We start from the raw sequence: 14,575 nt of genomic DNA on the forward strand, positions 1-14,575 counted from the left end.
CACACACACACACACACACACACACACACACACACACACACACACACACACACACACACCAGTATACTACTATCAGGAGCTGATCCCTCTGATCCAAGCTGAGAAAGAGGTTTTTTAAAAATCCATTCTGCCATTATTAATTTTAGGGACTGCTGAGGGTGAGTGGAGGGTTCCTTAGGTTTTTCTGTGGCACTGATGTTACTCCAACATTATCCTCTTGAAAACATCCCAAAGATAGGTTGAACTAGACAGATAGGTCTGAAGAAGAAAGGAGGGTACAGGGTACTGAAGGGGACAAACCCGGGAATATAACCAGGCCAAAGAGAGGTGCTGTGGACCAGAGGGGACAGGCACAGGCAGGAGTCTCCAAGAGGCTTGACAGAGTGTGTGTGTGTGTGTGGGGGGGAGTTGTGAGAAGGCCCTAAAATGATGCTAGCTTCTTTGCCCATCCCCCGAAGCCAACAATGACCTGGTGTCAAGGGCACTGATACCCTTAGCATCTTGTACTGTGAACCCAGACCAGACAGGGGATGAGCAGAGAACTCCCTCCACCTGTCCCTCAGGAGGCTGGACAAGGAGATTTGAGGAAGGGGATTCAGGAGGGATGGGCTTAAGTCCTGGTTTGGCAAGAATGAGAGATCTGAGAGAGAAGACAGGGAGTGGGAGAGTGTGTTTGATTCACAAAGTTTGTCCTGGGAGCTGCCACTGTTAGGTGCTGCTGGCCCTAAGGCCCAGCCACATTGGAATGGGTGGAAAGAAGGGGCCTGTGGTCCTGCAGCAAGCCAGGCTCCCTGCCCAGGAAAACCCAGCAGTTAAGAAGCCACCACCTGGGGCTGGTGAGATGGCTCAGTGGGTAAGAGAGTTCAAATCCCAGCAACCACATGGTGGCTCACAACCACCCATAACAAGATCTGACGCGCTCTTCTGGAGTGTCTGAGACAGCTACAGTGTACTTACATATAATAAATAAATAAATCTTTAAAAAAAAAAAAAAAAAAAAAAGAAGCCACCACCTACAATGTCCTGCTCTTTCTTCCCACTGTTTTAGAGACTTAGTTCTGGTCTGAGACAGAGGTTTTAAGAGCAGGCACCCAGGGGTTGGGGACTCAGACTGGGAAACTGAGGCACAGATACTCCTATCTCAGTCTATCACACAAAGCCTTTGTAGTCTGATGATGTCTCAATAAATTAGCAAACTGTATTAAGCATGGAGTTTGTTGGGCATTGTACTAAGACATGGTATCCATGTTTCGGGGTCCTTAAATGGTCCCCACTTTCTAGGTCCTATTACTATCTTTATAAATGAAGTGAAGAAAGGTTGGATAATTTGTCATTAGTCATACAGGTTATAAATGAGCAGGAGAGCCAGGACTCCATGCAGTTCACCTGCCTTTACAGCTTCTGCCCAATTCTCTCCTATACTGCCTTCCAAACTACAAGGCCAATAGGAATGTCACCATGTTTCTAGGGGTGACCTGGAGCAGTGCGTATGTGCTCCAAATACTCCAAGAAGTGAAGCCCACATACCTAGGTTTGTGTGAACAATCTCTGTATCTTGTCTAAGTGTTCCCACATACACACAACTCTCTGTTTCTGTTTCTCTCTCTCTCTCTCTCTCTCTCTCTCTCTCTCTCTCTCTCTCTCTCTCTCCTGTCCTCTCTCTTGTTCTCCCAAGCTTAGGAGCTTGCATAGATTATTTGTAAGGAGTGAATGGCAACCAGACCTCTATTCCTTACCCCTCCTTCTTTGACTTGAATGGGCAGAGCTTAAGCTGCTCTGGCCAGTCCTGGTTCCCACTGGCCCCTAAATCATCTCCCCTTCACCCTCCCTGTCTTCCAAGCTTACTCCCCCACCCCCTTCCTGGCTGTTGGCTGGCTGTGGCCTGTAGTAGCAGCTGACTCCACTTAGATGCTGGCAGTCTCTGTCCCAGATCAAAGGCAGGGCGGCTAATTGTGCATCTTAACAAGCCCCCCCCCCCTGCTCTGGGCAGCCCAGCTGGCCATGGCCCCACCCTTCTCCCCCTCCAGCTGGCCAGATGGCACTGTGCCTGCGTCTGCCCCAGACAGTTGGGGCCAAGACCGAAACTGGGGCCCTGAATGGGAGCTGAGGCAGACCCAGTGGGCAGGCGGGAGTTCTCTGAGCATGGATGCTCAGAGCAGAATGACCACGCATGCCTTGGTCACCTGTACATGTAGCTGTGACAGCTGTCAGAAACAGGGAGTGGTGTAGGGAAGGCATCTTGAGCTTCATGGGGTATAGAGTTCTCCAAGGTTGTGAGTTATGTTTTTCCAGATTCTTCCATGCCTGCCTTAACCATGACAAAACCTTGATGTAGTTGCTCCCAATACTGCTCTAAACTTGATGCCAAGGATGTACAGAGTCATAGGAACTGGAAAGTGGGATATGTGGGTCCCTTCCTCAGCAGGAGGATTCTGTTGGAGCCCAAATCCCTCAGCAAAAAGCTGCTGGTCCAGGGCTGGAAGAGCCAGATGGGGTCTCAACTCCATAACCCCTGTGACTTTAGGGTTTCCCAGTTTAGTGTGTGTGTGTGTGTGTGTGTGTGTGTGTGTCTGTCTGTCTGTCTGTCTGTCTGTCTGTCTGTCTGTCTGTCTGTCTCTGGAGGTCTGAGTATTGCCACGTGTCCTAAAGCAGACAGGCTGATGGCTGGCAGCAATAGGAGACATGCTTAGAGCTCTACAGATAAAAGGCAGGGATAAATGCAGGGTGCACGTCCTGGAGTTTTGGGTCTACCCTTTAGCCTTAGGCTCCACCAGCTCACAGCAGTTTCTGCTCCCCTGAAGCCTGTGCCAAGTTCCAGCATCCTCTTTGAAGGCTGCAGATCAATCTTTATCCCTCCTTCGCCCCCCCACTCTGGTCCTAGGAGGCTCCTGTTACCAGGAAGTCAGGAGCTAGAATGAGAAGATGAAGAGGGAGAACCTGCTTCATAGGCTCCCACTAATCCAAATGATTTGTTTTAGACATAGGTCGTGAGCTGCTAGCCTTTATCTTTGATGGGGAGGAAACAAAAAGCAATGATATAAAAAGAAGATGTGGCAGAATTGAATGAGATCAGACAGCAAGAACAATTTCTCAATGACAGTAGTGTTTGTGTAGTGCTTATTATCAATAAGACAACATTCCAAGTGCTTTGCATTTAATAACTCTTTCAATCCTTGAAACAACAACTGACTAGATAATGATAACACTTGTTTACAGAGAAGGAAACTGAGGCACAAAGAGATTAATTCTCTTGGCCAAGATCATAGAGTTATTAACAGCTGGCCAATAGAAGATCTGAGACCTGGCAATATGAAAGCAGAAATCAGCTCTTACGTGCTAGCTAGCGAGCCCATGGGATCATTATTATACTTTGTCTGGGCAAGAAGAGGAGATTTCGCTTTGTGATGCAGCTGGGTGAAGCTTAGAGCAGGAAGGGCGAGGGATTTGGTTCTCTCCAGGCCCAGATGGATAACTCTCTAGAACCAGGTAGATAATTCTTAGAGGGTAAGGCCTCTGAGTATGTGTCCTCCTAGCCTTTGATGCTGGGGTGGGAGGATCCTGCCAATTCTTCTGAATCTCTGATATTCTCCAAGGACATCACCCTCCTGCCACATGGGTCCATGGCACATTCTTCCTTTTGTATGTGTGGGGGGTGGGGGTGGGGGTAGGGTGGGGGGATGGGAGCTGTTCTTTCCAACTTCTCTCATTGCCTGACCTCTCCAAGGACTAGAGCTTGTCCTTTCTTAGTGGAGAATTAGCAAGAGGTAGCCTGCAGGTCTCAGAGCTGGACCACCTATTTGAGTAGGCCTATCCTGGTACAGGTGCAGGGCCCTCTTGGAGGAGAAGGCTCAGGCTGGTGTACCCAAAAGGAAAGCAGTAGAAACAGGCACTGAGCCAGGCTAGCATATCCCAGGACCCTTGAGTGTCTCAATCAGAGAGAGTTCTTTTGCCCTCTAAGCCTCTAATGAAAAGCAGACTTTCCCTTCCTACTCGGTTTGCAGTCCTGTGACATGCCCAGGATGACTCTTAGGACAAGGGGTTCACTTGCACCACCCTTCAGGTGTTTCCAGCAGACCAAGACAGGACATGGACAGGGTGGCTGGGGTAGGAGAGGGTACTCTTCCTGCCCTCAGCCATGTCCTGTCTGTCAACCAGGATAAAAACCATCAGGGAGGCAGGGTTCCAGGCTAAGGTTAAAGTAAGCATAAATAGCCCATTTTCTGGAGTAGGGTACATAAAGGGTAGGTGATCTGGTCTTATCCCCCTGCCCACTGGTGTCTCCTGCAGTCTGGAATTCCATCACTTGTCATTCATTCTTTGGGTTAGAAGTCACTCTCTTCCTCCAGGCTATTTTAAAATTGCAGATCTCACCCTGGAAAGGTAATAGATTAAGAGCCTGATCTGAAAAAGAAAGTGTTTGCCAGGCACTTTCTGCCCTGGAGAAATCTAGACATACAAATTCCAAACTTGCTGAGGAGGTGTTAATGAAAAAGGGAAGGGGGTGTAACCCCCCTCCTCTGTCCACCCCCTTCCTGCCCCAGAGACTCAATCTCACAGCATGCTAGTAAGCCATCTGCTGGTCAACTATCTCCCTAGCCTACTGTAATGACCAACCAAGTTTTTCTGATGTCTCGCCACAGCTTTTCTTTTTCCTTAATGATTTATTCTCTTTATTTTATGTGCATTGTTATTTTTGCTCGCATGTATGTCTGTGTGAGGGTGTCAGACCCCGGGGGAACTAAAGTTCAGGTAGTTGCAAGCTGCGCAGGTGTGAGCTGCCATGTGGGTGTCAGGAATTGAACGCACGACTTTAGAAGAGCAGCCGGTGCTCTTAGCTTTAAGCCGCTGAGCCACCTCTCCAACCCCTTGCCACAGGTTTTCGAGAGAGTGCTTTCGCCTACGCCATAGCAGCTGCCGGGGTGGTGCACGCCGTATCCAACGCTTGCGCTCTGGGTAAACTGAAGGCTTGCGGTTGCGACGCCTCCAGGCGTGGGGACGAAGAGGCCTTCCGTCGGAAGCTGCACCGCTTGCAGCTGGACGCGCTGCAGCGCGGAAAGGGCTTGAGCCACGGGGTCCCTGAACACCCGGCCGTACTCCCTGCCAGCCCAGGCCTGCAGGACTCCTGGGAGTGGGGTGGCTGCAGTCCGGATGTGGGCTTCGGAGAACGCTTCTCTAAGGACTTTCTGGACTCCCGAGAGCCTCACAGAGACATCCACGCACGAATGAGACTCCACAACAACCGTGTGGGCCGGCAGGTGAGAGTCACGGCCATACCCCCACCACCCTCCGTGCTGCAGAGGTGGGGGAGGGCTCGGCATCCACTTGGGTAGGTCCCCCTTCTAGGAATCACTCTATTTCCCCAGCCCAGCAATCTCACAGTCCTCTCCTTGCAAGAACGTTGTGGGGAGCTGAACACTGCAGTGGGCCTGGGGAACTGGGTTGAAACAGCCTTTAGAGGGCATATCCCACTGCAGAACAACTTGCTTCTCTATTTTCTCTGATGATCAACAGAGAAAGGTGTAGGCTGGCAGTCAGGGCCAGGGTTAATACAGCCTCCTTCCCAGAACTTTGAACAAGATCACCCATCACATATCCAAACTATCAGTTTCATGACTGGGAGCATGAAATCACCTTAGGAGGGCATTTCTGCAGACTAAGGACCAATATTATAGTTTCCTACCTTCTTTTTTTCTTTTTCTGGACCACCCATACTACCTTAAAGTGCAAAAGAAGCACCACTACTAATACATACACTCACAGACACATAAACACAGAGGAAGGAAAGAAATAGCTGGTTGAATTTATCAAACCTTACTGTTTGGGCATTTGTCCCAAGCTCTCAGCCTACTTAACAGACGATGTTAACACGCCTAATAACCATGTGCTCAGATGTGGAAACCAAGGCAAGGGGTGACTAAGAACCTCGCTTGAGGTGGGAAGGTGGCAGAGAGGCAGGCTCCATCTCCAGCCAATGGAGCTGTAACTCAGCACTTTCCTGCAGTTGGTCCTCATTCCTCCTCTGATCCTCCCCTATCTGCCCGGTCAGCCCAGTTCCGGGCTTCCTCTGCTACTCTCATTTCCCCTTGGCGTCTTAGCCCACTCCAGCTCATCTTTGTTCTCCACAGCTGATTCAGCAATTCCCATCTTGACTTAGAGTGAGGAGGAATTGAGGGACGGGCTTACCCTCCAGTCCTATCCAGTTCCCACCCAGTCATGTCCTGTGCATAGGACTCCTTTCCCAAGCTCCTGATACCAACCCCAGCCCAGACCAAAGTGCCTCCTCCTTGTCCTTGTTAAACTGGTTAATTAATGGCTGCAGCCTGTGGGAAGCAGATGTTCTGGGGCTGTTGGCCCAGGGAAGCTTTGGTGTGTGTGTGTGTGGGGAGTTGGAATGGGGGGATGGAGTAGGGGGGTTCCCACGTGGTGCTGACACCACAGGCCACACATACAGGCTGTTCAGCCCCCTAAAACCCAACACAGTGAGTTTCCTCACTTATGACCTTCTTAACCAGGTTTGAAGGCCCCAGAGCCTAGATTTCCTTAAGAACCTTGTTTCCCCATTTCCTTTGAAATGGGGGTGGGTGGGTGGGGGTGGTTGGAGAACATGGACAAATTCCAGTTGGGGGGGGGGCTGCCTGGTGAGGGTAACACTAAGGGGTTCTATGGGAGGAGAACAAGTTGAATACTGGGTGAGTGGCAAGCAGGCTTCCCTTAGAGACCTGGGAACTCATCTGCTCCCATAGGGGTGACAACTTGGCAGTCTGGGTTCTGGTCTGCATTTGGGGAATCCTTGGCACCTGTTGTCTCTCAGTATGAACGGAGTAAGCTCCAGTTGGTATAATAGGAGGGGGTGTCTCTTTACTTCCTGTACTTTCCCCTTTTCAACTTCCTGCAAAGACCCCTTGGGCACAGCTGGGGATGGGGATGGTAGGGGGGAGGGGGCTTTCTCACTCACTGCCTAGAGGGAGGCCAAAGGCTTTGGGGTTGGGATGTAGGGGAGAAGGCACCTCCTTGCTCCGGGGAAAGGAGAGGGAATTTCCCAGAAGATTTGGAATCTTCAGGGCTCAGGAAGCAAGAACCCCCAGGCCCAAGGGCCCCCACGCAGTTAGTTGCTAGAAAGGCTTGCAAGGGAGAAAGGAGCTAGAAGGAGGGAATTCCCCCTGGGGCCTAGCCAGATAGGAAGTGGTAAATGGGAGGGCTGCAGAAGAAGTTCTGAGCCCCAGCTTCAGACCTCGGTGTTTGCTTCTGTACAATGGGAGCCGATTTCCAGCCACTGTGGCCAGAGGAGGGCTGGAACACGGGATGCCTTCCTCATCTCTCTCCTTGCCTCCCTCTGCAGGCGGTGATGGAGAACATGCGGCGAAAGTGCAAATGCCACGGCACCTCAGGCAGCTGCCAGCTCAAGACCTGCTGGCAGGTGACGCCTGAGTTCCGCACAGTGGGGGCGCTGCTGCGCAACCGCTTCCACCGCGCCACGCTCATCCGGCCTCACAACCGTAACGGTGGCCAGCTGGAGCCCGGCCCTGCGGGAGCACCCTCGCCAGCACCGGGCGCTCCAGGGCTGCGCCGCAGGGCCAGCCACTCCGACCTGGTCTACTTTGAGAAATCGCCCGACTTCTGTGAGCGCGAGCCGCGCCTGGACTCGGCAGGCACTGTGGGCCGTCTGTGCAATAAGAGCAGCACCGGTCCGGATGGCTGCGGCAGCATGTGCTGTGGTCGCGGCCACAACATTCTGCGCCAGACGCGCAGCGAGCGCTGCCACTGCCGGTTCCACTGGTGCTGCTTCGTGGTCTGCGAAGAATGCCGCATCACCGAGTGGGTCAGCGTCTGCAAGTGAGCGGGCCCAAGCTCCTCCTCTTGGTCTCAAGAATGGTTCTCCTCTTGGTGCCTGGCTTCTGCCGCTAGCTATCTAGGCCAGGCAGCAAGAAGCAGCCTTGGCTCCCGAGAGAGGTGGTTGGCTCTTACAGCCCCGAGGGTCTGCAATCACCAGACAGTCCAGATCTGATTGACCTCCCTCCGCTCACCTCTGTAGGTTCCCCTCTTTCTGTTCCTAGCTCGGACAGCTGGGGGGTGATAGTGGAGACTGCCCCACACCCTAGGACAGGTCACCAAAGCAGCTCAGCCTGGCAGGCCTGCCTCCTGTCATCTCTTCTCCCCTTCCCCAGGAGTGGTAGGCAATGCACTGAGGCTGATGGGCACCGGGGAAGAAAACTAAAAGGCAGAAATGGCCATAATCAGGCTGAAGTGACTCTCTAAGGGCTCCAGACCTCTACTCCTGTCTTTCACTTAACGGATATTTATTTTTGCCCTCTCTTTGAGACACTCTCTGGGGAAAAAGAAGCCGCCGGAGTCTACAGGCTGATAAAGGGACATGGACAATAAACCAGTAAACACACAAACAAGGTTATTCCTGGCAATGTTATGAGCTATGGGGAAAATTAATCAGGACCCCTTGATTTGCGGGAAATAGAGCCCTTTCCTCTAGAACTGTCAGCCAGGAAGACTTCTGAATTGTGATAGACAAGCTGTGACCTGCAGGGTGAGAGAGAGCCATAGGGAGGTGGGGAAGGGCTTTCCAGACAGGCTATAGGAACCCATAACTCTGAGGGGAGAGAGATCTACACCTGCTGAAGGATCAGCAGAACAGCCTCTCTGTTTGAAGTGTAAAAAAATCAAGGGCTGATTGGAGAGACCAGAGGATAGGGTAGCCATAAGAACTGGGTTTTATTAAAGAGGAATCTGCAGAGAATCTTAAGCAGGCGCCAGTTGTGCTTTGGTTCCACCACGTGTGGGGGTCTGGCCGAAATGGAGAAAGGATGATAGTCAGAATGGACGTTATGGGGACCACAGCTAATACCTAGCTGAGGCCCGAGCTTGGATGACAGCAATAGGGATGTCTAGAAGGACCCAGGGATCCGGAGCCCTCAGTGCCAGAATTCTAACCGCCCACTTTGTACCTGAGCCCTTTGCCACAAGCCAGGACGAGTGGCTGTGCCCAGCAGCAACCGATGGCAGAGACAGGAGGCACTCTGAGGGAAGCGATCCCGGGCAAGACCCAGCTCAACCCAGCCAGCGCCCCAGGGAGCAGGTGGGGCCAGGAGGTGCGGCTGGGAATAGGGTGGTGACAGACTCCCCGTCTGGAGCTGGGCTCTGGAGTCTAGGCAGGAAAGCTAGGGGTGTATAGGAAGCCATCCTGAGCCTCTCATTCCCCCAGAGCCTCGGCTGATGTGTCAGTTAGCAGGTGAACACTCCCCCCCCCATCTTAGGTTCTTGTGTTTCTACCAGGACGCTGCTGAGCTAGAAATTGGGTTCATGTTCTATTCCCCGTGGTTCAAGCCTGATGACTTTCTAGAACAGAGCCCCCAGGATCTGATTTACACAGGCTTATCTACCTCATCCAGGCCGATTGCTCAGCTCCTTCACTTAATGGATGCCTTCACGTATCACCTCATGGCATCCATCTTGATAAACCAAGCGCAGACCGAGTCTTGTTCCAAAGGCCAGTTTGCACAGAGACCCCACCTCCACCCAACGTTTCCTTGCTCCTATCCCTTGAGGGGGTGACTCTGAAACCATTCATTTCTGTTGGCTCTCCAGATGGAAGACTGGATCCACTAACTTGCTCTCAGCTCCCTGCCCAGTGACTACGTCATTTCAGCAGTCCCTGGGCAAGCCCAAGGCGTAGGGCTCTCTCCAGTTCTGTCACCCCAGTAGAGACTTGGGTTTCTCTCCCCACCCCCACCCCCCAAACAGTCCCACAGGCAGGTGGGTGAGAGTCTCCAAGGGGAGGGAGGAGGGGTAGGCAGGAACAGACAGACACACCTGCCTCATTCCTTTCCTCTTGTTCATCCTGGAGAGAACTCTAGGGGCTGGGTTCCCCCCTTCTTCCCTCCCATTCTACAGAGGAAGACGTGTGCTGAGGGGACTGGAGGGTAAAGGGAGAGCCCCGCCCCCAGCAGCACTCACTACAGCGTTAGCTTTGACCTCCTCTGTCTTTCAGAGCTTGGGGCAGTGAGTTATAGGATGGAGTTTGGGAATAAGGAGGAAATTGCACACTGCAGAACATGTTACCCAGGGTAGAGTGGGGGCAGGGGACTGGACACTGAGCCTCAAGGGACTCCAGCGGTCAGAATCAGTGGTCTGATATATGCTAGTGTGACCTGTAAAGTTGGGAAAGGGACAAAGTTACTGTTCCCCTAAGCCACCACCACACAGCCTCCCTGATCTGGAACACAACTGGGCCCCATAGTAGCAGAGCGGTCTATGGGATGCCTTACAAGAAGGGAAAGGCGATGCAGGTGGGAGGGTGGGTGCTGTGCATAGGCACACTGGCTGGAACCTACAGTGGGAACAAGGTACTGGTCGGAAACAAGTGGCGACGGGATCCTGAAATTAATGCAAGCTTAGGGCGAAGGTGGGCTGGAGAGCTCGGGAATCACCCGCCGCGAAATTTGGAATGGGGACAGAAAGTGACCAGGGATCCTTCCAAGCAAGAAAAGACCTCCCTGGTTTCTCTCTCTCTCTCTCTCTCTCTCTCTCTCTCTCTCTCTCTCTCTCTCTCTCTCTCTCTCTCTCTCTTTCGTAGATTATTTTTTTTCGAAGGCAGAACTGAGGTCTAATGTCGGGAAAGGAGGGAGGTAGGAACTAACTAACAGCAAATGGGGCCGGGAGTACTAATGGACGCAGTGCTGGGGTTAGAGGTCAGGGAGAAACGGCTAGAACGGGATGAGGACCCAGGCATCTGGCTTTCCAGCCGCCAGGGGGCTTAAAGGGGCAGGGCATTCAACGATAGGCTTGCCAGCTGTAGAGTACCTGGGCCAGAAGCAAGGTCAAGGCCATCATTCCGGAGCTCCTTCTATCTTTCTCTGAATTAATGCTCCCCCAGCTCGCCTCCGGTAGGGGGCCTTCCATCCTGGAGAGTGGCCAGGCTCCAATCGCAGCCCCCCTCCTCCCTTCTCACCCCCCCCCTCATGTGGTTGCCGGCAGCTGCCTGCGGTCGCCCCATCCCTTGTGCTCAAGGCACGGGGACTTTCCAACAGGGGAAAAAATGACTTAATGAGAGTGGGAGCCGGGGGCGGGAGGGACAGGTCCCTGTAATCACAGCTCCACTGTGGGGCCTGCGTACCTCCCGGTCCTTCCCAGCTTCCTGCTGCCAGCGCCCGCCTTGGGTTCTGCTGGGGGAGGGGGACAGGCCGGCGACAGGGAGATCCCTGTTCAGGTGCTAGGTTCTCTGGGGCCCTTGGGCTGCCTTTTCTTTCTGAAAAGGCTTTAGTTGATTGAGGACAGAACCTGGGGCACCCCAGAATCCCTCTCTGGATCCTGTGCAGAGTGAATTAGAAGAGTAAGGGGTACCGAAGAGAATCCTTTGCTGTTCCGAGACTGCGCACTTCGCAACGCCCCCGGTTGCCGTGGCAACCAGGGCAGCCGAGGTGTGTCCGCGGGCCTGGGATGTGTGTCCCCCCGCACCCCCCCCCGCCTTTACACGCCGCCCGCAGGGCCAGGCCCCGCTGCTGTGGTGCGCGGGGGTGGGGGTGTGCCGTTACCATGGCAAGGGTGAGCCAGAAGGGCACATTCTTCCCCAGGGTGGGAGCGCCCTGGGGACATGAGAAGGGGGGTGACGGGGGCGGCAGAAAGGGGAGCAGAGGATGGTCAGAACAAGGGAGGAGTCTCGGACAAGATGAACCAGGGTTTCTGAGGTTGGGGTGGGGAGTTTGGAATCTGTCCTCTCCCCTACTCCAGCTCTTCTGAGGTGTCCTCCTGCTGTTGAACCCTTCTTGGGGTTCAAAGCCCCGAGGCCTCCGTTTCCAATGAAGGAGCTTCCAATAATCAACCAAACCCCACTTGGCTATTCCTGGTCGGGCCTGTGGAGCTAAGAGGCCTGTCCCACTCCACTCCCAGTAGCACTGAAGCCCAGACTTCTAGCCATTGCCCTGCAATTAAGCCCCCTGCCCGCCTCTGTGCCACCCGCCCAGCCTCTGCCTGGCCCAGTCCGCTGCCAATTACAGCTTTGCACAGCAGGATTGTCTTGGAGACCCCGGGAAGCCTGGGGGTGGGGAAAAGCAGGCACACCAAGAGGGTGAGATCCTGGGAGTGTCCTTGACCCCAGGGTCCTCATCTGAAACGTCAGGCTGCAGCCGCGCGCGCGCGCGCGCGCGCGCGCGTGTGTGTGTGTATGTGTGTGTTGCAACGTCTGGTATCCAAGGCTGTATGTACTCAAAAAGTTCAAGGCCCCTGCGGGCTATTCTCTTTTCCACCGCAGGCTGCCGCGTGGGTCTGTCCTGGCCCCACGCCCTGACCAATGGACCCAGCTTGGTTTTGCTGAGCCAACCACAGGGCAGCTGCCAGCACTTAACTGATGTTTGGTGGAAGTCACAAAACGGCGCCCTCTTTGGGCATAAGGGTTCCCTCTTTCTGTCCAGCAAAGGAAAACAATCAGGGAGTCTGCATAGAATCCATTGGAGCGTTCTGCCACCACCCTGTCCCCTGCTGTTCTTTCTCTCTATCCCGCAGGCTAGTCTGCAGGGGCTCCAGTAAAGCTTCGTGCCTCCCGCAGTCCAGCTTCTCACATCTGGTTGGCAGCTGGGAACCGCCCACCACAAACTACTGAGGACATGGCGCCCTCTGTTGGTGAGGATTGGAGAAGCATCAGCTTTCGGGCCTGTGCTGTGCGCTTCTGCGCAGTGTCAATCCAGGGTTTCTGCTCATGATGCGTGGGTCTCGGGTTCCACTCATTCCTTTGCCTGCTGGAAACCCCACACACTCTGACTCGCGTCTCTCCTGCCATGCAGGCTCTTTGCCTTCTGCCCGACACGATCTCGCTGACCCTCTGTTCTGCCTGTACATGTGCCTAAAATCCAGCCCAGTGACCTGGCTTCTCTGAAACTCACAGGTCACAAGCTCTGACTTCAGGATGTGAGACCTGTCTTTCCATGCCCCACGATTACTCCCCACCCCCAGCCTTCCTGAGCTTAATGTAAAAGTCCTAAATTAGGAAATGGCTACATAAATAACGACATATTTGTGCAATGGAATGCCTTGCTCTGAATGAAGTGGTTGAAGTATACTTAGCGGCTGATTCAGTAATTAATATTTGCTCTACACTGGGGAAGGATACATTAACAAAAAAATAGCATGAGACAGGGTCTCCCTTTAATGTAAGAAAATCGGACAGGCATCCAAGAGCTGAATTATTTCGGTTGAGGGATTATAGGTGGTTTAAAATTTGTTCACTGTCTATCAGCAGTCTTAATTTGTTTAAAATGAACTTATTTGACTTGGTCATCGTAATGATTCCATACATGAATATTTTGGTCCAAAAGTGAGCATCACACTATATTTTTGAGAAGGTTTAAAACACTCTTGAGGAGGTGGCAGTTATATATCTATGTGTTTGAGGCTAGTCTAGTCAAAATATGTAGTTATAGGCTAGCCAAGGCTACATGGAGAACCTAATTTTAAAAAACAGAGGCGTATAGCAACTGTATGTGTAATGGCCCACGAAGGCCAGAAGAGGGCGTCGGTCCCCTGAAACTGGAGTCACAGGCAGTTAACTGCAGCAACGTGAGTGCTGGACCTAAGCCCAGATCTTGGAAGAGTAGTTCTTGTTCCTAACCACTGAGCTGGCTCTCCAGCTCCACACTGTGTTATTACTTTTGGTCAGCCCTAAAAAAACAAAAACAAAAACAAAAAAGAAAAAACAAAAAACATACATACACGCAACACTCAATGGACTCGGTTATATTTACACATTTATCCTTGTACCTGTCTCTCTTTCTCTCTCTCTGTCTGCCCCAGCCACCCTTCCTATAGATCCGGATATAGTACTCTCAGCTACCTCTCCAGCACCATATCTTCCTGAAGTGTAAACCAGCCCCAATTACATGGTCTCCTTTATAAAAGTTGCCATAGGCATGGTTCCTCTTCACGGGACTAAAAGACAAGACAGTTCTTAAGTCTGATGTTCCCACTGTTGTCTGTGGGTGGAACGATGGAATAATTATTTTCCTCTATGAAGATGCTGTCACCATGAGCAACACAGAAAACTGGTTGAAAGCCTCATGCTTTCTTCTTGTTCTTCAGTCTACTTGGCCTTGGCGCCCGTGTGCATCTGCTGCCCTCTCTCGTGACCCTTTAGGTGTTTTTGGACATCCCCCTGCCTCATGTTCCTCCCACTCTTCTCTGCCTCAGGGATGGTTGACTCTTCTCTGCTTGCTTGCACTCCAGACGCTGGGGACTGAATTCACAAATACTAGGCAAGGATCTACCCCTGAGCTACACGGCCAGCCCTTCGTTTGCCTTTGGAAACCATTAGAAAGATACAGAAAGGTTAGACTAGTACAGAGAACACGCACCTTTGTTGAACCACACGAGTAAGTTGCCCAGATGTAATCCTGTTATCCCTAGTGCTTTAGGATAGGAGCTCTTCAGACAGACATTCTCCTTCTAACACGGCATGATGCTCCCAATCAGGAAGTTAGCCCCCCTGTACCAATGCTGCCCGACGACACCAATGCTTGTCAGACTTCATTTGGGCCAGTGCTGTCCTTTGTGACAACAGGCTCCAGCTTTGAATCAT

At 52.5% G+C, this 14,575-nt stretch overlaps 1 protein-coding gene across 1 annotated transcript in view; it reads left to right on the forward strand.

Moving 5' to 3' along the window:
- Wnt10a (Wnt family member 10A) overlaps positions 1–8,399 on the forward strand; it is a 13,604-nt gene extending 5,205 nt beyond the window's left edge. The window contains exons 3-4 of the mRNA XM_021198819.1: positions 4,876–5,255; positions 7,340–8,399. Of these exons, the coding sequence (XP_021054478.1) occupies positions 4,876–5,255; positions 7,340–7,837 (878 nt within the window). The 3' untranslated portion in view covers positions 7,838–8,399. The remainder of the gene's footprint in view (positions 1–4,875; positions 5,256–7,339) is intronic.
- The last annotated feature ends 6,176 nt before the right edge of the window (positions 8,400–14,575 follow it).

The sequence above is a fragment of the Mus pahari genome, chromosome 5 (genome assembly GCF_900095145.1).
Source record: "Mus pahari chromosome 5, PAHARI_EIJ_v1.1, whole genome shotgun sequence".
NCBI lineage: Eukaryota > Metazoa > Chordata > Mammalia > Rodentia > Muridae > Mus > Mus pahari.